General features: G+C 42.8%; 1 protein-coding gene across 2 annotated transcripts in view; it reads left to right on the top strand.

The window, feature by feature from the left end:
- ZFAND3 (zinc finger AN1-type containing 3) overlaps positions 1 to 27,533 on the top strand; it is a 337,273-nt gene that overhangs the window by 287,604 nt on the left and 22,136 nt on the right. For both annotated transcript variants that reach the window (XM_070418650.1, XM_070418649.1), the window contains one exon: positions 13,796 to 13,963. In XM_070418650.1, the coding sequence (XP_070274751.1) occupies positions 13,796 to 13,963 (168 nt within the window). The remainder of the gene's footprint in view (positions 1 to 13,795; positions 13,964 to 27,533) is intronic.

Below are 27,533 nucleotides of genomic sequence, written 5' to 3'. Positions count from 1 at the left end.
TGCTATAAATGTAATTTTTTTAAAGCAATGTATTATAATGTTGTTGAACCCTAAATACCCAAGCGGGTTATAAAAAGGAAAGATTATCTGTGGAGGATAATTTGTCAGTTACATTGAGTAACTGAAAAATCTATGAGGAAAGTAATATAGTGTAGTTGGACAGGCAGGAGAAGCTAAAACAAGGAAGTGGTACCAGGCCAGTACCAGCTACAAAGGATGACTACTCATTGCTAGTCTGGCAGGCCTGCTGACTGGCACTCCTATGTAGAATTTCGCTCCTGGTGATACCCTTTAAGTAAATAGTACAGCAGCAATGACACTTATCAAACAGAGATGGTAGCTGCAGTTTTTCAGATGAAGGTAGGAGTGGTTTATGGGTCATCTGTGACTTTTTAAAGAGACCTGATTTATGAGCTATAGGAAGCTATTAGGGTGGTTGAGAAGAGAAGGCTTTGACTTCTGCCTATGGGGCCTATGTAAAGGTGAGAAGGTGTGTTTTACCTTTTCTGACCGTTAAAATAAAATTTCAAGTGAGAAATAACTGGCTTTCCTTTTCCTATTGAGAAAAAAAATTTTTTTTTTATCCTACAAATAATCACTAAAGAAACTTTTGAGGGCAGATTTTTAAAAAATAATGTGAGAGGGGGGAAAGAGCTGATTTTATATAAATTGAACTAGAGGCCCAGGGCACAAAATTCGTGCATGGGGTGGGGGGGGGGGGTCCCTCAGCCCAGCCTGCACCCTCTCCAATCCAGGACCCCTTGGGGGATGTCAGACTGCCTCTTGCAATCTGGGACTTCTGGCTCCTAACAGCTTGCCTGCCTGCCTGATTGCCCCTAACCCCTCTGTCTGTCTACCTGATCGCCCCTAACCCCCTCTGCCTGCCTGCTTGATCACCCCTCACTGCTCCCTTACCGGCCTGATCACCCCTAACTGTTCCCCTACTGGCTTGATTGCCCCTAACCGCCTCTGCCTTGCCCCGTACCCGGGACCCAGGATTCCCTCCTCTGGCCGGTTGCAGGCACCCAGGACCTGGGCCAGCTTCACCCAGGCTGGCTGTAGCCTCAGGGGACTATGGCGGGCGGCTTCGCCTGGGCCACAGCTACAGGTGCTGGCACCTGGGACCACAGGCTGGGCGGCTTGTCCCTCTCCTGGGCCACAGGCACAAACGCTGGCATCCGGAACCATGGGGCGTGCAGATTGCCCCTCTTCTGGGCCGCAGGCGCAGCCACTGGTGCCCAGGACTGTGGGGTGTATGGCTTGTCCCTCTCCCAGGCCACAGCCTGGCTGGTCCCCATTCCTCTCTCCCCAATGTTGAGTGTCTGAGCTGTTACAGCGTTACGGCATGAGGGCATGATGACTATTTGCATATTAGATCTTTATTATATAGGATACTGTGACTATAATCCACAGAAATCCAGAGAGTTATCAGGAATCATATTCTAAGAGCAGAGGACAAGTAGAGTTATTCAGCCATTCAACAGAGATGTATCTTAGAGAAATTGCACCTGCCCTGACTGATTTGGCTCAGTGGATAGAGCGTTGGCCTGCGGACTGTAGGTTACCGGGTTCGATTCCGGTCAAGGGCATGTACCTTGGTTGCGGGCACATCCCCAGTGGGAGGTGTGCAGGAGGCAGCTGATCGATTTTTCTCTCTCATCGATGTTTCTAACTCTGTCCTTCTCCCCTCCTCTCTGTAAAAAAAAAAATCAATAAAATATATTTTTTTAAAAAAGAAATTGCACCAAAATATTTGGATAAGATTCTAAGTGGAACAAAAGGAGGGGCTTGTTTTTGTTCTCTGACTTGGCCCAGGATCTGCTCTACCACCCTCATCCTGGAGATAGCAGCATCTTTGTATGTAAGAAACTCATCTTCATGGTAAAGTATGCTCATGGGAGAGCAGAAGTAGAAACTTGAGTAATAACAGTTGGAGACAGGATAGTATAGTGTTTAAGAGCAAGAATGCTAGACCAGGCTGCCTGGGTTCAAATCCCAGTTCTATTTACTAGCTATGTGATCAGCAATTCTCTTAACTTGTGCCTCAGTTTCCTCATCTTAAAATGCAGCTAATAGTAGTACCTACTTCATAGCTTTGTTATAAAAGCTAAATGAGTTAACATATGTAAAAGCATTTAGAAAGTGCTATTACCAGAAGTGCTTTGTGTTAGTGCTTACTATTACTGAATCTTAACTTAGGAATCTTTTGTCATAACTGCCTACAGTAACTAAAGTGCGGCTTGTCCAAATTGAGTTTGGACAAAAGGTTACATAGGATGATTCCATTTATGTGTCTGTGTTTATGTTCATATATATGACATTCTTGAAATGACAAAAATGGAAAAATGGATACATTAGTGTTTGCCAGGGCTTGCCAGGAAGCAAGGAGGGAGAGAGGGAAGTAGGCATGGCTGTAAAAGGGCAACGTGAGGGGTCTTTGTGGTGATGGAAATGTTCTATAGCTTGACTGTGTTAATACCAATATCCTGGTTGTGAGATTGTACTAGAGTTCTGCGAGATATAACCATTGGGGAAAACTGGGTGAAGGTTATGTAGGATTTCTCTGTATCGATTCTTATAGCTATATATGAACCTATAATTATCTCAAAATAGTTTAATATAAAAAGCAAATGGGCTTAGGAAATTCCTGATAGAGGAAAAAAATGGCAGTTAAAGCCATGTATATGTCTGAGCAGGTTAGTAAACAAGATGAAAGGAAAACTGTGAGCTAGCGATTGACATTTTAGAGAGATATTTGTGAACCCCCAGAAAAAATTGGACCAGTTGGGGTCAAAGAAAGAGGAATGAGGAAAGATGAACAACAGCATATTTCTCTAAAAACTCTTCAAACTGGTGTTCTACAAATGCCTTTGCTTCCCAGATTGTGAAATGGTCTATTAGTTATGATTTTTGGTAAAGAGAAGTTAGAAGGTAGATGAGCAATAGCTTATATACAAATGGCATTCTCAAAAGCAGGCCTCAAAGAAAAGGATCACAAATGTGAGCTAAAAATCACCTGTCTACATATGTACAATAAAGTTCTTAAGTTCAAGAGGGTATCTTCTCTGACTTTTTCCTCTTCTGCTTCCTAATCACCACTCCTCTGACAGAATTTATCACTTCTTTATTTTGTGCTCATAGCATTCTGTTCATATATTAGTATGCTACTTACTATGCTGTAAGTTTATTTGTATACTAGAGGCCCAGTGCACAAAATTTTTGCACCCAGGGGGAGGGGTGTCCCTTAGCCCGGCCTGCGCCCTCTCATAGTCAGGAGTCCTTGGGGGATGTCCAACTGATGGCTTAAGCCCGCTCCCCTTTACATAGGCCCCATGTGCCCCTTAGTGCTGCCGTGGAGGTGGGAGCCCGCCACCACTGCTACACTCGCCAGCCGTGAGCCCGGCTTCTGGCTGAGCAGTGCTCCCCCTGTGGGAGCGCACTGACCACCAGGGGACAACTCCTGCGTTGAGTGTCTGCCCCCTGGTGGCCAGTGCACGTCATAGCGAAGGGTCGTTCTGCTGTTCAGTTGATTTGCATATTAACCTTTTATTATATAGGATATGTCTTTCCCTTTGTTTTTCTTTACTTTTAAAATATATTTTTATTGATTTCAGAGAGGAAGGGAAAGGAAGAGAGAGAGAGAGAGAGAGAGAGAGAGAGAGAGAGAGAGAAAGAAAGAGAAACATCAGTGGTGAGGGAGAATCATTGATCATCTGCCCCCTGCACACCACACACTGGGGATTGAGCCCACAACCTGGATATTTGCCCTGATCGGCCTAGTTGCCCCTCACTGCCCCCCCTGCCAGCCTAATCGCCCCCAACAGCCCCCCCTGCCAGCCTGGTCGGCCCCCAACTGCCCCCCCTGCTGGCCTGGTCTCCCCTCACGGCTTCCCTGCTGGCCTGGTCACCCCACGCAGCCTGCTTGTTCAGTCATTTGGTCATCCCTCACTAACCCCCCTGCTAACCTGGTCACCCCACGCAGCCTGCTTGTTCAGTCGTTTGGTTGTCCCTCACTAACCCCCCTGCCAACCTGGTCGCCCCACGCAGCCTGCTTGTTCAGTCATCCCTCACTAACCCCCCTGCTGGCCTGGTCGCCCCACGCAGCCTGCTTGTTCAGTTGTTTGGTTGTCCCTCACTAACCCCGCAGCTGGCCTGGTCGTAGGCAGCCATCTTGTGAGGGCGTGAGGTTAATTTGCATATTATCTCTTTATTATATAGGATGATGCCATTAAAGTAAATAGGTAGATGAGGTAGAAAGAAAAGGAATCCAGGATGTGGTACATTTCACAGGAAAACTAACCAGGACTATTCAAAAAGTCCATGTCATTTAAATGAAGGAAAGAAATAAAGTAAGGGACAGTTTGAGGGGCATATACTGTTCTATATTAAGAGAGACTTAGATATAAGATTCATGTAACACATGAAACTTGGTAGGACATGCCTTTGAAAACAATGGAGATAATTTGGATACAGACTGAATGACATTGGATCATTATTCTTAATTTTATTAGGTGTAATATTTTGGTTATATAAGGAAATGCCCATATTATTAGATGTGTATGTATGAAGTATTTTGATGTTTGCAACTTATTTTCAGATGGTTCAGTGGGAAAAACATATAAATATGGAGGGGAGAGGTAAAGTAATGTGACATTGTTAACAGTTGTTGAGTCTGAATGGAGTGTACACAGGTATTTATTGTGCTAGTAGAGGCCCAGTGCATGGATTCGTGCATCGGTGGGGTCCCTCAGCCTGACCTACACCCTCTCGCAATTCGGGTGGCACACTGGTGTGCCACGGCACACCGATTGAAAATTGGGGGATGTCGGACTGCCGGTTTTGGCCTGATCTCGCAGGCTGGGCACTGCGCCGCTCCCGCTCATCCTGGCCCCACTGCACCTGCCGCTGACGCGGAGATGGGAGTGGCTCACACCTCCACAGCTGCGTTTGCCAGCCATGAGCACTGCATCTGGCACCCGTCGGTCAGCTGAGCGGCGCTCCCACTGTGGGAGCAAACTGACCACAGGGGGCAGCTCCTGCATTGAGCGTCTGCCCCCTGGTGGTCAGTGCACATCATAGCGGCCAGTTGTTCAGTCGCTTAGGCTTTTATATATATAGATTATTTGAATTTTTCTATATGTTTGAAATTGTTTTAAATAAGTTGAATGAAGGCTGAGTACTTTCCTCCTGAGGTTGGGAACAAGGCAAAGATGTCCTCTCAACACTCCTATTCACTATCATACTAGAAAGCCAATCCAGTACAATAGGCAAGAAAAACAAAAAAGGCAGGCAGAGTAGAGAGAAAGAAACATTGAGGGGGAAAACCCTTCCTTTGTAACTGTTGGACTCCGGTGCCATGATTTTAAAGATTGTTTTATTTAATGGAGAGCTGTTCTCCCCATAGCACATTAGCTGCTTCTACTGGATCTTCTGATGACTTCATAATCACTTTTTTTCTGGTGTCAAGATGTGCCACCAGAATCAGCTTTCAGCTACTTTTATAGCAGGAATCAGAGGGGGAAGATGGACTGAGAGGAGGTGACAAATCTGATCCAAGTCTTTAAAACATGCTTTTGGGATATGTAGGTGCTCATCTCCTGGAGGGTACACGTCATGGCTCATAATCGTGCTGCTGTTCTCTAAACTCTCTTCCAACCAGAAATGTCCCTACAAAAGCAGCTTCTGCATTGTTGTCATGAGGACCAAAATCAGATGAGTAGATGTTGTAGTTACCCCCAGGAAGGTTTCTGATGCCTTATGTCTTTTGAGCATACTGAGAAGGACAGAGACCCCAAAAATTCAGGTGCACTCCCAAGATAGTCAGCTCTACTGGCATATAGATAGATAGAGATAGAGGTAGAGATAGATGTACCACAGGTCTCCCATTCTTGTGTTCCCAGCAGGGAAGAAGAGTCAGAGGTCTGCTTTCAGCCTTGAGGTTGTGATAGAGAAGGAGACCTTCCTCGGATATCTCCCTCGGATATTTCTGGCCTAGGAGGGAGCCAGAGAAAAGAACCTGGGGCTTTGGGGTGGAGATGGAAAGAGAAGACAGAGACTAATGTTAAGGATAGTACTGCCTGGCAGCTTGAGAACAACTGACCTTTGAAATAGTTCTGATATAAGATAGCAATTTTCAATCGGTGTGCCGTGGCACACCAGTGTGCCACAAGAATTTTTAAAACATGCAATACCTGGTTATTTAGTCAGGGGCACTGACCTCTTTTCCCTTAGGTTGTCAAATTAAAAAATGATAAGAGCCAAAACAACAATAGCCATCCTGTGTGAATGATTCAAAATTATACCTATTTTTTTTTTGTCTGATCGTGAAAAATATTTTTTGAGGTGCCGCAAAATTGTAGTAATTAGTTTGTATGTGCCAGGAGATTGAAAATTGCTAATTTGAGACATAGCATTCTAGGTGTATTTCATGCTAGTTCATCACCATATCATATATCAAGTGAAAATGAAGGCATTTTCCACAAAATTTTAATAACCAACCTCTTCCAAAGACTTGAACTTCTCTCTATGTTCATGTAATAGCGTTTGACAGGTATATTATTCCAAATTGTTTAAAGGCCATTAAAAAGATAAGAAAGGAGAGGGAAATCCCAGTTGAATCAAGTGGGGGAAAAGTTTTTAATGGATAATGAGGGAGTTTTCTCTCCTGAAGTCTTTCATGACACACAGTAAAATGCCACGAGAAGGTGAATCTAATCCCTGCATAAACTCTGAAAACAAAGCATGAAGAGAAACACAGAAAAAGAACCTATAAAACAGATTTTTTTAAAGGCTCTTCATTTTTTTCAGTGAGAGTGTGGTGCTTCTCATGGACAGAGGTTTTAACTGCTTAAGCTCCCTTTAAATGGACAAAGGCGAGACAGCAGTGATGTGTGCGAGTTCATTAATTATTGCTCTTACTGATGTTTGCACGGGCTGTTGGGATCATAAATGTCAATCTGTCAGGAGTCTGTGATAGGTTCTAAAAAAACTGATTGAGTACCTCAAAAGCTGTCATAGAGCCTGAGATTAAACAGATTCATCTTTCTTTCTTAGAAGTGAGGGAAGGTGTGGGTGAAGTGAATAGAAGGCTCCCTTCTCTTTGTTGCCATGGTGCTTCTCCCACTCTCCTAATCTCTGAGGATTGGCTGTGCCAAGGGCTGAGAGCTCACCTGAGTTGTCAGAAGGCCACAGTCGGTTAGCAGCCCCGGGTGTGCGGGCTGCCAGCTGCACAGTGACGGGAGATTAAGAGAGATGGGGATTCAACTCTGACAGGCCTGACACAATTTATTTGGAAATTTCTGGGAGAGAACATGAGTAATAAAGACAAGAAAAGTGACAGTAAGGGACAAATGTGAATATCTGTCAGAGACAAAACAGAATTTTAAAAGAAATAGCTCTGTTTGTTGTCTCCAGTCAAGCTTTCCAGTTAAACTGTTTCTGAATTAAAAGTCTTACCACTATTTTCAGCGATTTGGTAGTAAAGTACAATTAGAAGAATTGCTCTCTTCAGAAGATTAATGTGTTTTAAATAAAATCACTGTGCTTGTTTCTCTGTCACATTAAGCACTAGCTACCTTCAAATCTAGGGATCTGATAGGTAAAATACTTTTCCAAAGATTTTTCTTTCTAGGGTAATCACATTATAATTCTTGATCAGACTTTCCTTTGTCTAGAAGACCTGATATGATATTATTCTCATTCTGTTAAATTTAGGCAGAGGAAGAAACGGTCTAGTAAGTACCAAGAACTATGAACCTGGCACGGGAGTGTGGCAGCTCTTGTGTGGGTATATACAGACTAGATTACGTTCTCAAGAAAAAGCATACTGGGGGGAAATGTGCTTTGCTGGCCCTTTATGAAAGATCTTAATTAGAAATCACTCATAATTCCTGGGGTGGGGACAGTTTCTAGCTTGCCACTACAGCTCCGCCTGCTGCTAATGAGCATGCTCCTTGCGAGGACTCGTTTTTCTGACAGTTAAAGCTGCGTGTAAGAGTTATTTCTGTTCACTTTTCTCTCCATATTTAACCCTTACTGCCCAAGTTCAGATTAAGCAAGTAGATGGTTAGGTGTTTTCTGTCGTTGTTGAGGAAATTAAAAGTGCTGCAGGGTAACAAATTATGTTTGTGAGCAAAAAGTAAAGAATCAAAGTTTGATTTATTCGAATATGGACTGTAGATGAGTATTCCTTTGTGTGACCATGTTTGGATCTTTTTTAATGGACATAAAATTTATAATTGAATAGTTGAATTATTTAGTTCATTATTATGTAATTAGAATCCTTGCCCTGGACATCTGTTTCTCTTATTTAGGCAACTCACCCCATGGCACATAGTTTCATTAAATAATTAGCAGAGGAGATGTAAATTTCTTATGCAGACATGATGATGATCCTGTAGACCGCTCTTTATTTCATTAACTTCTAATTGAAACAGCAGGTTGGCTTGTGAGAAAATGCCAAGGAATTGTTTGCTTCACCAAGAAGTGATGCATAACACAGTCACCTCCCTGGATGGCATCGAGTGGAGGATGGTGATGGTAAACCGTTTAGGGAGTTTATTCTCCCTCCCTCTTTGTGGTAAGGGCATTAGAGGGCACAGGATTCCTTTCCATTTAATAGACCCTGGACTGAGTGAAGAAGGTTAATTGGACATATTCCAGAGCGTAAAAGTTATGGATCTCTTAGGGACAGCTCCTTGATTCTAAAAAATAACATTCTGGTAAACAATGTGTGCCTCTTGGTTTAGAATCATGGGAGGACTGCTTCCCGTGGCTCAGATTTTCTGTATGCTGATGCGTTTGGTCTGAGACTTGTGCGCTGCTGGGACATTGACTCTCCGAGGGCTGACTAGCGCTGACAGTGCAGCCAGACGCTCTTGGCAGCATCAGAAACCTCCCTTAGGACCCATTATTTCAGGAATGTCCCGGGCCTTCTGCCTACCAGAACAAATAACTCAGTAGTCTTTATCTATAATGTCAAGTGGATAAAAGAATATTTCAGCATGAGATCAAGCAGACTTAGTCCTTAGTTTTGTTATTGAATGCTCATTGGCCAGACAAGGTGGAGCATTAGAAGAAAAGAGATTAGGCTTGGACATGCCTCCTAATGTTGGGGGGCCCTATCAAGTGGATGGTTTGGTGATGACCAATAATGATTATGTAAATATGAATTCTTGTCTCCCAGTCTTAGGAATCATACATTTTAAAATATATCATTCCCTGGCTTATTTAAGAAATACCTGTGGTAGCATTGCCACTGAAAGAAAATTGTCTTCTTGTAGCAAAGGTTTGCTTTAGAAATGGAGATGGTGCTATGCAGGTAGACAGCGAATTTGACAGTTTGGGACAGATTCATGTGAAAATTGGCTTTGTGAGTTCTGCATTTCTAGACGCACTCGGTTTTATCAGATAGCAATGTGAATGACAGGCTTGTGGTCTGAGCACGCCTCTTTTATGTTAGAGGTGTACTGGCATCATGTCAGGGCCTTTTAAATTTTAACAATATTAATAAATGCCAAGCCAAGGATTCCACTGCCTCCCCTTCTCAGGTGGGCCCTTCTCTTCTCCATCCCACCCACGGGGTTGAGGGGTAATTTCTTATAAGGATGTTACAGATTTAGGACCTTGTCTCAGAACAAATACCATTTTTTTGTTATAGCTTTTACTCTAGAATTTTCTCTTTTTGTTGCCAAAAACGGGGGCGGGGGGGGGGGCGTGGGTGTCTAAATAGGATTATTAATACAAATAGCGCCATTGCTGGTTTGTGAAAAAGGACCCCCAAAGAGCAGTGTGGCTCATGCAGAGTGAGTTCCTTTTGGCTGGCTGCTTTGTAATGATTTACATTTAGATTGTTGCTTGTTGCTCTTGTAGTGGAAAGGGAGGGGCCTGGTGTGTCTGTACCTGCCTCAGTCATCACACTGACTAGGTTTGGACAGCTTCTCTCAGCAGAGCTTGGAAATAGGCTGAACTTGCTTTCAATTGTTTTCATCAAAGGCCTTGTTTAGTTGGTTTGTATTTGGGGAAAATGTCATGTAGGACTGGAAGAACTAAATGAGATGAAAAATGAAGTTTACAATTGCTAAGAATAGTGCGTGCCTTCCACTTCCGTAAGTCAATGCACAGTGCCATGGGCTGGGGGGCTGTGAGCGAACTGTCACCATCGTCACTATCAGAACCAGTGACTGCTCTCTGATGAAGTGCAGCATCTTCTTCACACAGAGGGAGGCTGGGGAAAGGGATGCAGACAGCCTTCATTGAAATGCATCCAACCGTCTGCTGCTTCTCTCTAGAGCCACTTGAAATAGAAAATCAGGACTGCCTGGGAGAAGATTCAGTCATTCAAGAAATACATATTGAGTTGTAGGCATGAAGGGCACGTTAGTGAACAAAGCAGGTGAAACTTCCTGCCCGCCAGGAGTTTACATTCTCCTGGGAGATAATGTTAAAAGTGCTATGGATGAATACAAGGGAAATGCTAGGGAAGGGGGGACAGAGTGGTCTAGATAGCGTGATCAGGGAAAAAGACTTCATTGAACAGGGTGCTCACTTTGTAAGTTATATAAATGTCTAATCACTACACCTGAAACATAATATTGTATGTCAATTGTAATTTCAAAATACATTTAAAAAGAAAATGTGGCTTAAAAGAGGTTAGATCCCATATAGATCTGGGTGAAGAGTGTTCCAGACACAGGGAGCAGAAAGTGCAAAGGCTCTGAGGTAAGAGACAATAAGGAGGCCAGTGTGGAGAGAGCAGAGGGAGAGAGCAGCAGGAAATGAGGTGAGAGAGATGAGAGGAGGGCACCTCAGGCAGGGACTTTTGAGGGCCTCAGGTAAGAATCTGAACTTTTATTCTGAGAAGGGGAGCTGAGAAGGAAGGGGTTGTAGGCAAGGAAGTGAAGTAATTCTAACTTGATTTTGAACTGGATCGCTTGGCTGTTGTGTGGAGAATATACTGTAAGGAGGTGAGCAGGGAGACCAGTTAAGCAGCTGTTTCGCTAGGCTGGGCGAGATGGTGATGAATTGGACCAGTGCTGGAGGTGGTGGAGGGGTGAAAAGTGGTAGGATCTGGATCTGTTTTAAGGAAGATCATCCAGGAGATTCCCTTCCAGAGGTGCTTTAGCATAAACCACTTCAGAGCCTTGGCAAGGGGTGCATCCTCAGTATGCAGTGGGGGCACTTCCAGGAGCACAGAGCCCCCAAGTGCTGCCCTTTTTTGGAAGGCAAGAGTTATTTACAGCCTGTCTATAACATGAACTTTATTGCATTTTAGTTACTTTTTATTTTATTTTATTTTTATTTATTTATTTTTTTTATTAAATCTTTATTGTTCAGATTACATTTGTTCCTCTTCCCCCCCCCATAACTCCCCTCCTTCCAGTTCCCGCCCCACCCTCCGCCCTCACTCCCCACCCACTGTCCTCATCCATAGGTGCACGATTTTTGTCCAGTCTCTTCCCGCATCTCCCATTCCCCTTTCCCCCCTCAAGAATAGTCAGTCCATTCCCTTTCTATGTCCCTGATTCATTATAATCACCAGTTCATTCTGTACATCAGATTATTTATTCACTTGATTCTTAGATTCACTTGTTGATAGATGCATGTTTGTTGTTCATAATTTGTATCTTTACCTTTTTCTTCTTCCTCTTCTTAAAGGATACCTTTCAGTATTTCGTATAATACTGGTTTAGTGGTGATGAACTCCTTTAGCTTTTCTTTGTCTGTGAAGCTCTTTATCTGACCTTCAATTCTGAATGATAGCTTTGCTGGATAAAGTAATCTTGGTTGTAGGTTCTTGCTATTCATCACTTTGAATATTTCTTGCCATTCCCTTCTGGCCTGCAAAGTTTCTGTTGAGAAATCAGCTGACAGTTGCATGGGTATTCCCTTGTAGGTAATTGAGTCTCTTTCTCTTGCTGCTTTTAAGATTCTCTCTTTGTCTTTTGCTCTTGGCATTTTAATGATGATGTGTCTTGGTGTGGTCCTCTTTGGATTCCTTTTGTTTGGGGTTCTCTGCACTTCTTGGACCTGTAAGTCCATTTCTTTCACCAGGTGGGGGAAGTTTTCTGTCATTATTTCTTCAAATAGGTTTTCAATATCTTGCTGTCTCTCATCTTCTGGCACCCCTATAATTCTGATGTTTGTACGCTTGAAGCTGTCCCAGAGGCTCCTTAGACTATCTTCACACTTTTGGATTCTTTTTTCATTTTGCTTTTCCAGTTGGATGTTTTTTGCTTCTTCGTATTTCAAATCTTTGGTTTGATTCTTGTGCTCCTCTGGTCTGCTATTGGGTATAATAGTCTTTATTTCAGTCCGTGTATGCTTACTTTCTAGTTTCTTTATCATAGCATCGAGGGTCTCATTAGTTTTCGTGAGGCTCTGCTCAAGTTTATTGCAAGCCCTCAAAATTGCGATTTTTAGCTCCATATCCTCCATTTCTGTCATGCTTTTTTGTCTCCGCATCTTTTATGCTTTCTTGGTGCACCCCCTTGTGGTCTTTGTGCGCAGTCTTGTTTTAGTTAAGCCTTAATTGTTGTTGTTAATACTAGAGGGATTTGACCACCAGGCCGACTGGCTGTGAGAATCAGCTGTGGGAAAACTTCTGTCCTCTGGGGAGGTGCTAATCTAGCCTTTGCCTGAGGTGATCCAGCAAATGGCTCTGCGCAGGGCTTGGGCGGGGCGGGTCGCACGGGCTCAACAGGGCGGGCGGACGGACCAGTTATGGCTGCTCTCAGTTCGTCCCCAGAGGCTCTGCCTCTCTGTCCCAGCAACCGCTGCAAACCTCGGAGGGACCATAGCCAGACAGTCCCACTTCTCCCGTTTGAGTCTGGGTCCCTAGAGACTCGCCCGGATCTGTAGCCCAGAGTCTGAGACTCCCTCCTGATTGAAAATGACAACCGCGCCCTCAGCCACCAGCCCGCTTTGCACGCGCACCTCGGTACCTTTAAATTTTCCACACTGCGCCTCCTCTGAGCCTCGGAATGCTGTTGTTTTTCCTTCTAGTTGAAGAGTCTCTCCTCAGCCAGCCTTCCTGTGGTTCTGGTTGATGTCCATTCCGTCTTTTAGTTGTATTTTTGAAGTGGTTGTTTGCGGCAACAGTCTCCGGTGTTTACCTATGCCGCCATCTTCAATTCTCTCCTTTAGTTACTTTTTAAAGTCATGGTAAATACAAGTTCATTACACCTCCCTCTACCTGTCAGTTTGGCACCAACCCTAGGGTGTGTTGTGGTACCACATGTTGCTTCTGTACCACTCCACAGTGGAGGCCCTGGGGCAGCTCTTTGATAAATAGGCAGGGATACACTCCTTAACTCTAAATACAGTTGAAATAATTCCCAATATTAGAAACTGATTCTTGTCTGTTTAGGAGTAGAAACATGAGTATTTTCGCTAGAAAAGATTATAGATACCCCATCAAACACTGGCTTTAAGTATGGAGTTATGCTAAACATGGCAATACAAAGAAGTACTAGACATAGTCCCTTCTCTAAAGAATTACCAGTTTGAATGGTCTCATAGAGACAACCATTATTAAAAACAACAGATTTTTGTGGAGCCACCCCCACTCTCCTCTCTTGGTTCAGATCTAGCTCATTAGAAGTCAGCCCTGAAGGTTCATGCTTGTCACACTTTGTGGAGTAGAAACCAGGCCAGTCAGAGCTGGCTGTTGCTTACACAGGTCCAATTCCTGGAAAAGGGCAGTAGCCTGGTCAGAAGAATGCCTGGCGCACATTAATCAGCTGTGCTTGCCAGGCCAAGCACTAACCGTGACCCCTAAATGTGTTGTTTTGGTCAGATTCACAGTCTGAGAATGAGGCTTCGCCAGTGAAACGGCCACGACTACTGGAGAACACTGAACGATCCGAGGAAACCAGCCGATCTAAACAGAAGAGTCGACGTCGGTGCTTCCAGTGCCAAACCAAACTGGAGCTGGTGCAACAGGAATTGGGATCGTGCCGCTGTGGTAAGCATCTCCCCCAGGCACATGATGGAGACGGTGTCTCTGGCATAGCTTTGGAAATTATTCTAAGAGTCTGAACTCCTTTGTTCTTCTTCTGGAAACCTCCCTGAGAGCAGTAGGTTTAGAGTTTGAGAAATCAGGAGTAGAGGATTTTTAGTTCTAAGCACATACAAAGAAGCAAAAACACTCCCCATTATTTTGTCACATGTCTTTAGAGTTGCATTGTCATTGCTTACTGCTTTAACGTCTTCCATTGATTACTCTGGTTCCTTCTCATTGATGACTTATTTAGAAGTTAACCAAACCAGCCAAATTCTGGGATATGTACTATAAAATTCAGATAGTAAATTAATTCTGAATGAGCCTTTTACTATGTATAATAAATGCAAGATTTCTTCTCCCATATCCTTTTTAAATTAGTTTGATTAGAAAATTATTTTCTTTGAACTGTAATTCATTGTCACTTAACCCCTTGAATAACTTTAAGGTAGCCTCTTCTTCTGTATTATCTATCCAGTGTAATACCAACTCTTAGAATTGCTGCACAGAGATGTATTTTTAAAAACTTTATGTGTACCCACATAGAACAAAACTTAGACTAATCACTCCTCTCCCTTCAACCACACATAATTGTATAGCTGCAGCATTTAGGCCAACTTAGAGTTTTTCTGTTCCTGTTCTTATTTCCTGATTTAAAGCTTAATATTACAAAACTGTTCTATGGGACAGAGCTGTCACCAGGCCAACTTTGAGGCCTAGGTCTAGCCTCTTAGAATTCTATATCCTTGTCCTTAGGAATGAGCTTAAGAAGCTTCCTTTCACCCCTGGGATAGCCATAGATATTCTACAAGTACTGACGCTGGCAACCAGGACTAGATGGTTCTCTCAGCAGCTAGAAAGTTACAGGGACTCCAAGTCCTTTATCTTTAAAGATGTAGCTGTTGCTGCTCTTGTCCCTCAATCATCTTCTCCGTTGGAAATGAGAAGGAAACAAAGGAGTACTAGCTTCTCATGGAAACTAATTTGGAACTCCTGTTTCTGTCTGTCTGTTGCACACTTTTGTGTGTGTGTGGTGGGGTGGGAGGAGTAACAAGATCAGAAGCATATGTTCAACTGCAGAAATGGGACATTTGATGGCAGCATGGGGAGTCTAGGTGTCAATGGATAAGTTTTTATTTCTAGATTGGCATTTAGTTTTCTCCTAAATGCTTGTTTGAAAGTATAAAGAGGAGGGTTGGGTAAGAGTTGGGGGCAGAGGCTGTCAGCAGAGCTTTCACACTTCAGTTGTGTTCATGCATGTGGCATGGGCCCAGGTGAGCCCAGAATTTTACTGATAGACTGCTCCTGGGTCAGCCCTCCCAGGTAATTTTAAATTCTTGATGAGGTGAGGAGGGAATACCATGGTAGCTAAGGAAACTCTGGGGCCTGATGGCTAACCGCCTTTGCCCACATTGCAGAGTTTGATCTTTTGTCATGCCGTTTTTGCTTTGGTCTTCATGTGAACTAGGAGAGAGGGGGGGTTTCAGCAGTTCAGTCCATTACCAGAGTTGCGAAATCTACTTGACCATTTTTGCCTGTTGCTTCTATAACACAGACCTTTGGTTGTTCTTAAATTAGAATCATGAGATTTTCCTGTACCTTAATGTTCATTTTTCCTTCTGGAAAGTAACTGAATCCTGGGTACTAAAAAGGATTTGCTTTAGTGGATCAAGCAGTTGATCCTTGCATGTTCCATCTTGCCTCTGTCATAATACCTCCTCTCCTTGTCAGGCCAGCAGTAAGAGATCCCAGGTTAGCGCTGAGAAATCCAGAGGTGTTATAACCAAGTCTCCCAGCTTACCCTTCAGCTTGGATGCAAACCACCTATTTTCCTAAGGTCTTCTGCACCGCTAAAAAAAAAAAAAAAAAAAAAAAAATCTAGAAATACATCACATGCTTCTAAGTGAAGCCAACTTAATTGCCTCTGGTAAGCGTGGATTACTCTGTTGTGCTCTTCACCTCTTTGGATAGGAGGCTGATTTCTGAGTGCCTATTCGGTTTGCAAAAGACATGCATTCTTTTTAAAGGATATAATACCTAGTCCCTTGGCTTATGCCCAATTCTGAGGACCTGCTTATGGAGAGATTTGATTTTTCTGGTGGGGAAGAAAGTTCTGAGCTTTCTGCAGTCCCTCCAGATGTAGCCTTCCCAGAGAGAGCCAGGAATTCCATTTGGCCCACTGAGAGCATTACACTTCTGTGCCCAGAAAAATGACTGAGTCCACTGCCACATTTCAAAAGATGAAGGACAGCAGTGGGAACATACACCTCTGGGACTGTCTTTGACAAATAGCTGTTGTGTTCCTCCTGCCTGTCTGCTTGGATCTCTCCAGGAAAAGGTGAGTTGTATAGTTATTTCCTTGAGGATGCATGGAGTGTTAGAGAGACATTTAACTGCCCTGAAAGGTTTTATGGGGGTAGGGGAGCAGTAATTTACTACTGAAAGTGACGACTCAGGAAGGTAGTTTGAACTCAAACAGCACACTTCTCCACTGCAGAAAATGTTTTTATATATATTCACAATCTTTTTTTCCATTCCCCTTCAACTCTGTATAGGTTATTAACTGCTGACAAGAAATTCACATCTCATAAATAATGCTTAAGAGCCATTGCTATATAAATTGAATGTGTTATGAATTGTGATGGGCCTTTTTGTAGCATTCGATGCCTAGAGCAGGAAGAACAGAGGATGTCATTTTCATTAATTTCTAATGAGGTGCCAATTAAAGACAGGGAAGACGCTCCAAAGGGAAGAGTGGCCAAGCTCCCCTGAATCCTCTGCCCTGGGGCTGTCATCCAAACACTGCCAGCAAGCCTTCTCTAAAAATTCCATTAAATTACAGTCTCATGGAGCGCACACACAGACACATTCAGCTTCCCTTTGATCTTCAAAAGAGCAATTTGTAAGATGAGTTCGGAGCCTTCTCACATAGGGAACAGCTAGAGGTGGTAGGAATTGTTAATTGCCAAGGCACTCCATGGGCTTTCAATAAATAGATGAATTTTGAAGATGAATCCTCCTCTGCCTCTCTGTGACTAGATAACCTTTAAGTCAACAATACTAAAGCAACACCCTTTTCTGTAAAATCTTTCAGGATGCCAATTAGAAAAGGCATGTGGTGAGGCTGGGACTGTATCCTCCATCCTAGAGTAACTTCAACAGTTTAACTTCTCAAGATAGGAAACAGTTGCATAAAAATGGATTTATTTGTTTCATTTTCTATTCAGTAGGTAAATTGATCAGCTCATTGTCTTTATAGGAGTCTTGTCTTTCCAGATGCTACCTAGAGGGTGTTCTTCTGAAACCTGGCCATCCTCATCAAATCTGGGCCCATCTCCGCCACATGAATGCTGTGTTTTCTAAGCAGATCTTTCATGATACACACAGCATGGCTTTTTAATGGCTGTGCATTGCTTCCCAGAACCACAGAATTAATTTTTAAATACTAGTCCACTAGCTTACATAAGTTATTGCATGTTTTTAATGGATAGTGACTTAACAAACTGTAAGCTGATAAGATCCCTTTTGGGACAGCAGTGCTTTTACTAACCTGAGTAATCTGACTTTCTTTATTGCTTTTCAAATAAATTTTTTATTTACTTTAGAAAGTCAGAGTGATGCTTTAGCTGGGACCTTTAGAGTACTCATCTCCAAGTGCCCCAGTTCTCATTTCTGCCTTATCATTCACTGTCAGACTAAATTGAGCAAGCATTTATTGAGGTATGAGAATGCACAAAGCAATTTGCTAGGTTTTGTGGAACTATAGGAGCTGGATATACAGAATGTAGAAGCTCATAGCCTGGGTCAGTGGCTTCAAATTTTAGTGAGCATCAGAATCACTTGGAAGGTGTGCTAAAACAGAGTTGCTGGGCCCCACCCCCAGGGGTGCTAGTTCAGTAGGCCTGTGAATGTTTAACAAGTTCCCAGGAAGGACCATGTTTTGAGAACTGCTGTTCTAGGCAGTTCTCAATCCTGGGAAGCTTTTAAAAAATAGATTATCTGAGCTTTATTCTAAACAAATCAGAAAAGGTTTCCAGGTATTGTCTTTAACTTTTTTTCTCCCTTTAGTTCTGTTTGTAGTTGCTTTATATATTTTGGTGCTCCCTGATTGGGTGCATATATATTGAGAAGTGTTATGTCTTCTTGATGTTAGTGTGTCCTTTATTATTATTTTTTTCTTCTTTCTTGGTGCCGTGACTCAGATCTGTTTTCCATAGTGCCTGTACCAGTTGACATTCCCACCATCAGTGAATGAGGGTTCCTTTTTCTCTACAACTTCTCCAACACATTCTTGTCTTGTTGATAATAGCCATTCTAACAAGGGTGAGGTGGCATCTTGGGAGAAGTGTTCATTCAGGTCCTCTGTCCATTTTTAAAGTGAATTAATTGGTGTGTGTTTTTGGTGTTGAGTTGTATGAGTTCTTTATATATTTTGGATGTTAATCCCTTGTTGGAGCTATTATTTGCAAACTAGGGGCCCAGTGCACAAATTCGTGCAACTTGAAAGGAACTGTGGATCGTGAGGCTACAGTGGGCACAGGGGTGAGTCTCGGCCCATCCTCTGCACCCCGCCTGGCCCCTCTTGCCACGGCCCCTGGCCCAGTCTGCTGGCAGCCCCGCTCCCACTGCCGCTCCCAGGCGCTGATGGCGCCGGCCCTGCTTGTACCTGCTGACGGCATGGAGCAACTGGGGCCGGTGCCAGCAGCAGATGTAAGCACGCTGGCGCTGTCAGCAGGTGTAAGCGGCAGCTGCTGCCCTGATCACCACTCAGGAGCAGGGGGAGGTGGAGAAGCCCTCAGGGGCGATTGGAACTGGCAGCTGCTGCTTGCACCCACTGATGGCACCAAGCAATCAGGACCGGCAGCGGGTGCAAGCGGTGGCTCCAGCACTGGCAGCGGGTACGAGAGGGGCTTACGCCAGCAGTGGGTGTGAGAGGTGGCTGCCGGCCCCATCGCCCCTCAGGAGCAGGGGGAAGTGGAGAAGCCCTCAGGGGTGATCGGGGCCGGCGCTAGGCGCTGGCAGCAAGTGGGAGCAGTGGCTCCGGCGCTGGCAGCGGGTTTGAGCACCCGGTGGGACCGTGGTGTGTGGGAGCAAAGAATTTTCAGTAACCACCAGAGGCTTGCCCCGATGACAGCAACCAGCACCCCGCCTTGGTCTGGTGCCCCTGCTCACCTGCTCCACCATCCTGCCACAGCCATGCCCACCATGTTCTGCGCTCTGCCGCCTGCTACCGACGCCCACCACATTCTGCGTGTACCCCCTGGTGGTCAGCACACGTCATAACAACCAGTTGTCCGGTTCAGTTGTTTAACCGTTTGGTCTATTTGCATATTAGGGTTTTATATATATAGCTATCTTCTCTCATTTGGTTGGTTGACTTTGTTTTGTTGATAGGGGAAAATACTTTATGATTTTGTAGAGAAAAAGGAACCCTCATTCACTGATGGTGGGGATGTCAACTGGTATAGACACTATACTGTAAATGTCTCACTCTTCATCAAAAAAATGTCTCCAAGGTTTAGCATTCATTGATATTGTTGCCTGAACCAGTCTTTACTGTGATGGTTGTGCAATTATGATTTTCTAACTCTAGTCCTTCTTCTTCATTTACCATTTGGCACTCAGTGTTCTTCTGTAAGTGAGACCCCTCCTCCCCCTACCCCACTTATTTATCTTTTACTGGTATGGACTCATAGGCTCTTATATTTTTTAGTGGTTTCTAATTCATTATTATACTTAATTATTTTGATGTTCAAATTAGCCCAGATTTGGCCAGTGGAAGTTCTTTTTTTTTTTTTTTTAATCCTCACCTGAGCCCTAGCTGGTTTGGCTCAGTGGATAGAGCGTTGGCCCACGCACTGGAGGATCTGGGGTTTGATTCTAGTCAAGGGCATGTACCTTGGTTGCAGGCTTAATTCCTGGTCCCAGTCTGGGCGTGTGCAGGAGGCAACCAATTGATGTGTCTCTCTCATATTGCTGTTTCTCTCTTTCTGTCTCTCCCCCTCCCTTACACTCTCTCTAAAAAACAATCAATAGAAAAATATCCTCAGGTGAGGATTAACAAAAATATAATAATAATTCTCACCCAAGGATATGTTTATTGATTTGAAAGAGAGGGAGGGAGGGAGGGAGAAAGAGAGAGGGAGCGGGGGGAGGGAGAGGCGGGAGGGGGAGAAAGAGAGAAAAATAGGTCAATGTGAGAGAGAAATATCAATAGGTTGCCCACCATATGTGCCCTGACCTGGGATTGAACCCACAACCTAGGTATGTGCCCTGACCAGGAATCTAACCTGCAAACTTTTTGTGTATAGGATGATGCTCCCATCAACTGAGCCACTCGGCCAGGGCCAGTGGAAGTTCTCTCAAGTTGTCATCTGTGTCTTTGTGAAATGGCCACTCCTCCTCCCTTTTTCCCAGCATGTCCTCACTCTTTGGCATAATAGATGTTACTTTGGATGCCTCTTGTACTTACACCTTTGTCGAGTCCTGGAATTAGCCACTTTTCCAAAGATTTCCAAAGTAATTTTAAAATGCATTTAAAGTAGGGAGTTCCAGGGCCTGAGTGGAAGGCAGACACATGCACAAAATAACATGCATACAAGGCAGACTATCATAAGAGTTTTAACCAAGGTATGAGCCATATGTTATAGGAATATGGGGAGGGAGAGATAAATTCCAATTGGAAGTCTCTGGACAGGCTTCCACGATTGGGGCTTTAAAAGAAGAGTGGGAGTTAGTGTGGGGAAAGAGGGAATGCTTAGACAAAACTGGTGTTCTGAAGGTGACCTCTGCATCTGGATGGAGCCTTGGGGTCGAGTGAGGAGAAACTACTACAAAGGGAGGGAAGGGATTCCAGTATCCAGGCCATAGGGTTTGGACATTGGGTTGCAGTAAGATACTCATGGTTTTGAATATGGTCTACACGATCTAATTTGACTTTTTTTCTTTTTAAATTGCACAGGAAAGCCGAGGTGGATCTTTTTAAGGGATGATCTGGGAAGTATGTGAATTGATTTCACTAAGTAAAAAAGAATGTGTGTCACAGCCATTCTTGCCACTATGGGGGACTGCACAGTGTACGAATAGTGATATCCTAAGGCTTAGTTTGGGGCAAGGCGAAGCGTGTTGGTGACATGAGATTTCCAGGCTGGCCCATTTCACCAGATCAAAAGTCTCCACAAATAAGCCCGTGTCTGTGCCTTTATTTTAACTCTTGTCCGGGTGGGATGTGGACCTATCGGAACATTTGGTGTTCTGTCCTATGACTCTAAAAGAAAATGAGGCAGTATGTTTTCATGAAAGGCTTCACTCCGTGTAGCGTTCTAGCCTGGTGCCGTCAGAACACCTGCTATCCAGGCAAACACCTGAGATCCGTTATCGTGACCAAATTGATTTGGGCTGGTTCGGTGTTATCATTACTGCCATTGAGCGGAGAGTCCGTGCTCTGCCATATGTTACATAGAGAGCGCGGTTGCCAAGACCTCACCCTTTAGCAGCTTTTTTTTTTTTTTTTTTATGCTGAGTCTGGCAGTGAAAGCCTAGAGCATCTCTAGTACTTCTGCGACAGCAGCTGGGTTACCTCTGGCTCAAGAGGAGGAGACCTGCCCACCCTCCCAAAAGTAAAAACTAGAATATCATTGATGGGAATTATATGTATGAGAGCTTAGGGTAATTAGAAATCTTGAGCCTAATTCTGAGGAAATTTTCTCCCTTTCCTGCCCCTTTTCTTTCAGTCTCACTATATTTTTACCTAAACAAGAATATGCTTTCTGTATTCCCCACTTAATCTTTAATATGTAAGAGCTCTAATCTAAAACCAGACTAGTCCCTCTGCTGCTCCTTCATAAATTATTGCAAGTTGAAGTTTTAAAGCAAAACAAATCACACCTTTTATTGAACACGAACTCCATGTATTTAGCCCATTGGTTCAGCACTGTCCCAGAGATCCAACTGCCATCTGTGCTCTCACAAGGCTGTAGAGAGATTTCAGAAACATGAACAGCTCCCTTCCCCAGCAAAGCAGCATCAGAGACCGAGCTTTTAAAAAGACAGTATGTGCAGAGCACACCTGCCGAAGCCTACTCCTACCCTCCTGACTGACAGGTGAGCCAGACCCTGTCCCATATTTTTCATCTGGATAGCAAATTTGCAAGTACTTCTATAGTCCAACCTTAGCAGCCATCACGGCACAATAACAACTTTCCCAAGGCCATTTGGATAGGTAACCCTGCTTAGAATACCTTTTTAAGGGGAGAAAATAGATTATTACAAAAGGAAATTGATTATTGATATTTTTGTTTTAGTTCCAAGAGTAAATAGTTTCAGTTAATTCTTTGCCGGGAAAGGTGTATGTGGAATTTTTAAACAGATTTTTTAAAGATATAATTCATGTATCATAAAATTCACCTATTTGGTGTATAGTTCAATGAGTTTTAGTAAACTTAGGTTGTGTAACCATCACCAAGTTTAAATTTTAGAATATGTCTATCACCCCAAAAGTTTCTCTTCTGCCCCCAAAAAGTCAGCCTCTACACTCTCCCACCCCAGCCCCAGGCAATCACTGATCTGCTTTCTGTTAATATAAGTTTGCCTTTTCTAGAATTTTAATATCTGTGGATTCATACAGTTATATATACTTTGTGTGTCTACATAGATGTTGTTTTTGAGATTCATCCATGTTGTTATGGACCAATAGTTCATTCCTCTTTAATGTTGAGTAGTATCTCATTGTATAGATAATACCACATTTGTTTATCATTTACCAATTAACATACATTTGAGTTGTTGCCAGTTTGGGGATAGTATGAGTAGAGCTGTTGTAAATATTCACGCAGTCTTTGTGTAGACATATATTTAATTTCTCCTGGGTAGATACAGAGTGGAATTGCCAGGTTGAATGTTTAGTGTATTTTTAACATTTTAAGAAATCCTATTAGCAGTGTATTAGGGATCTAATTTCTCCATAATTTGCAGCATTTAATATCGTCGTCCTTTTTAACTTTAGCTGTTCTAATAGGTATGTGGTGCTGTGTCACTATGGTATATTAATTTGCATTTTCTCATGACCAGTGATATTAAGCATCTTTTTCATATGCTCTTTGGGTACGCATATATCTTTTTTTGGTGAAGACTCTGTTCATACTTCAAATAGTTTGCCCATTTATAAGATTTACAGAATTGCCATCTTAACAATATCCTAACCCATGAATATATGTCTCTCCATTTATTTACATCTTTTTAAATTTCTCAACAATGTTTTCTATCTTTAGCATACATCTTTTGTTAAATTCTTAAGTATTTAATTTTTCATGCTAAGGTGAATAAAATTTTTAAATTTACTTTTTTATATTCTTTGCTGCCACTTTGAAATAAATCAATTCTTATATGTGATCATTTATTCTATAACCTTGCTAAATTTATTGGTTTTAGATTCCTTAGGATTTTCTCCTTTTCAATTTGTATGATTATTTTTTTCTTTCATTATTGTACAGGCTTTAGACCACCAATGTTATATTTAATAGAAGTGTTGAGGGACAAAAAAGTGTTGAGCATGTACCTCCTTGCCTTTTCCTTGATTGTAGGTGAAAGCATTCAGTTTTTTACCATTGAGTATGATTTAGCTGTAGGTTTTTCATAGCTGTCCCCCACCTCTGCCCCTCACCCTAACAAATATTAATAGTTGTAGCTGTGAATACATTTTAGAATAATATTGGAAATGTTCAAATGTATTCCCCCAAAGCAGATGCTATAGCTCATGGTGAGCTACCATGTGATCTAAAAGGTCCACAAAGCTGTGTTGTAAAGAGTTTTGTCATCCCATGGATTTATTTCGGTTTATAGTTGAAGCACACTGCCTTTGTTCATCCTCATATGTAACTTGTCTGTCTAACTATAGTGGGGAAGGCTTGTGACCTGAGAATACTCCTTTTTATCATAACACTAGTAGCCCGGTGCACGAAATTCATGCACATTGAAGGGGAATTAATTAGAGGAACATAATTTGGGCTCATTATCTAATATCAACAATATGTGAGCGTGAGGCAGTCCGCGTTTCTGAAATTTAATAACATGAATTTTAGCTATTACTTTGCCAAATAAATGGACTTTACAGATATCATTTAAAAGAGCATTCAGCTTAATATTAAAAACTCTGGCTACCAAGTCAGGTCTGTTTTCAACTTTTTGCCAGCGTTGTAAATTGTTTGCAATATCTGCCCATTTGGGGTTGCATGTCATGGTTATGAATAAATCGGTCTTGTCATACTTCATTACAATTGCCATAGCATCCTGATATTGCCGCTGCATATTTCTGGGACTACCCTCAGAAGATGATGGAAGTATTATCATTTTACCAATTGGCACATTGTCATTTTCAGATCTAGATTTGAGATAATCCATCAAACCACTATATTTTTCAACTCTCAACTTAGAATGGTTTGCTTTGATGAAATTTATCCAATTGGCCTCCATTTTTTAATATGAATCCATGATAAACTGTTGAGTTAATTTTCCTGCATTTAAAATAGGATTGAACGTGTCCCACACAGAGAGATGAAATCCATAATACTGCATTTGTGTGACTCGTGTCCTTACATTTTGTCTAGTATTATTGTCGATTACACTGTTGTCTCTGAGTCTTAATGCAATATCTGTTCCCCAGCCTTTTTCACCATGTGGAAAAAGATGTCATTGCATCTTGTACGATTTTTTTAATTCACTTATTTCATGCATGAGATTGTTGATGTTGATCATGAGTCTTTCTGAGCAGCCCTGGTTTCTGGCACTGCTAATCTTTTACTTGTAGCTTCGACTGTATCCAAAATATAGAGTTGAGCAAACTTCCGAGAAACACCATCCGAAGGATGTAAAGTTCCAATATGGTGATAAACTTGTCCGTGTATTCTAAAACAGTATGGCCCATATCCTGATGGTGATGCAATATTTGCACCCATGGAAGCAAAGCAAAAGAACAATTTATGGAACGAATATTTTCCATGAAATTTTTACTGTCAGAATCCTCGTTTGTTATTAATCTTTTTAAATATGCCGGTTAATCTAGAAAATGTATATCATTTGCTACAATATCGAGTAACTTTCCCATCGGATGGTTTTTCATCAGAGAAATTTAGTGATAGGCAAAATTCACATAGAACAGTCATTCCACCACAACTATGTTTGAGGATTGCATCCTCATGTTCTCCATTTTCGCTGAGAAGGCAGTTCCTACCGGTATTGGTAGTACTTGTTGATGACTGTTCTCTAGACATATTCTGTCGTCGCCACCGCCTTCTTTCAACTTCAAAGGCACCTTGGTCTTTAGACATTTTCTGTCGATAACGCCGGTGTTTTTCGGCATCAGAGCGACGTTTTTCCAGTAGCTGGTGTTCAGATACATCCTGTCGCAGGCGCCGCCTTCTTTTAAGATCAGATGCACGCTGCTCTGCAGACACTTTTCTGTCGATAAAGCCGGCATCTTTCAGCTGCAGAGCTACGTTGTATCAACAGTTGTTCTTTAGACATAGTCCCACCTCTCTATTGTCATGGTCTGAGATGCAGGTGAATGAGAGTCCTGGCTATCAGGCCACTGAGAGCTGTCTAACCAATGGCTGATTCTGTGGAGGTGGGACTTCCTCCTCCCTGCTGTCAGTTTCCACAGCTTTGATGAGGAAGCTGGGGTAACAGAGGGAGCCGTGCCCTCCAAGCCACCCTCTTTCTCTTGCTCTGCTCTATGTCCAGCGGTCTCCTGCTCTGCCAAGTCCTCCAAACCTCCCGCTCTCCACTGACAAGGTCCCAGGAGCCCGTGGGCGTGGCTAGGTGCGGTGGCCTTGCCTCCCGTGCCAGCAATGGTCCCGGGAGCCTGCGACCGCTGCCGTTGCCTCCTGGGGCGCCTGACACCTCTGTATGCAAATTAACCGCCATCTTTGTCGGGTTAATTTGCATAGTCACTCTGGCTGGTGGGCATGGCTTGAGCATAGCAGAGGGACAGCTAATTTGCATGTTTCTCTTTTATTATATAAGATGCTCTTCTAGGGTTAGTCTTACTTTAGGTAATGAAAGCAAACCACACTGAAGGTTGCTTTAAAATGCTTTGTTTGAAATAAATGCTTTTGCCACAAGATAAAAATCATAAAAATTTGTGGGTAGATAAGTATCACCAAGATTAGAGCCTTAGCAATCACTTAGTTGAACCCCACTTTTTTTTTTTTTATTAATGAGGAAACTGAGACCAGAAAGGGTGCCACTAGCCTCAGATCATACCTTTGTACTAAATATTGGTATTTCATGCAGGCTTTGATCTAAGGACTGCTTAAGGTTCCTGACCAATATGACTCCCATTACTCCCACTCCTCCCATCAGCATATACTAACCCCCACTAACTATAGCTTTGCATCACGTGTTCTTACCGTCCTTCCCTGGACATCTACTCTTTCATCTCCACTGGACCCAGCTTATCTCTTCTGAAGTACCCAGAAGATTTCTTGATCCTTCCTCCAAATTAGTATACCTAATTCTTTTAACCTCCTCTTAGTTAGGCTTTCAAGACCTTGCTCAGGACTCAGGACTCATTGAACCCTTCCTGGCAAATGTCACCAAATTAGAGCAGTTGTAAAAATGGTATTAGGCAAAATAATAGGATTTTTAATTTTTTTCAAATTGATGACAAGTTCACAAAGTTTTGCTAAAGAAATGTCCTTTTCAGGTCCTTTCATGTGTGTAGTTAATTTGTGTTCACTACACTGTGTGCAAATACTGGTATCTACTACTAGACACACACAGTCTTCCTACTTAGATTCTCACTGTGATTCCCTCTTGAGCAGTACCTCTTAAAAAGTGGGGGCCTGAGACCAGCACTTCACAGAGAGATGGGATACTTCCTTTTTAGAAAGTAAAATCGCAGTTGCTCAGATAATTCTCATATACCCCAAAGTTTGATATACAGCCTATACACTTAATAGATCATTTTTCATAGGAGATGCAACAGTAATTTAAGACCAAATAGAATTACTAGCAATTTCAAGTATGAGGTGATCCACATCATAGAAGTTTTATATCAGATCTAGCTGACTCCATTCTCTTTCATTTAAAGATTTATATCTTCTGAGTGTTTAACACATGCCTTCCTCCACTGGTCTGCTAGATTCTAAAATCCTCAGGGGCCAGAACCAGATGTCATTTTGCAGCTTCCCACATTCCCCGTTAGAGTATGTGGCCTGTAGTGGGTACCCAGTAAATATTGACTAATATACAAGAAAAAATTAGAAGTCAGGGATGTGGGATTCTCGTGAGCCTGCTAGTTATCTTTAGGGGAAAGTCCATTTGCAGTAGTATTTGAAGGCAAGCCCAAGCAGGGGAGCGGGAGAATGTCTGGGTCAGTCTCCATGCAAATTTTTAAGCCAAGGTACAGGTGCAACCTGAGGGTTTTCCAATTAAATATTTGGCAGGAAGAATAAGGTCTAGAGAGTGAACCTTAGCATTATTTATTACCAGGGGCCCTGTGTACCAGTGGGGTCCCTTGGCCTGGCCTGTACCCTCT

This window comes from Myotis yumanensis, unplaced genomic scaffold (assembly GCF_028538775.1).
Source record: "Myotis yumanensis isolate MYYU_CA2020_CCGP unplaced genomic scaffold, mMyoYum1.0.hap1 SCAF_6, whole genome shotgun sequence".
In the NCBI taxonomy this organism is placed as follows: Eukaryota; Metazoa; Chordata; class Mammalia; order Chiroptera; family Vespertilionidae; genus Myotis; species Myotis yumanensis.
The sequence above is the reverse complement of the archived record's forward strand: the minus strand, read 5'-3'. Positions and strand labels throughout refer to the sequence as shown.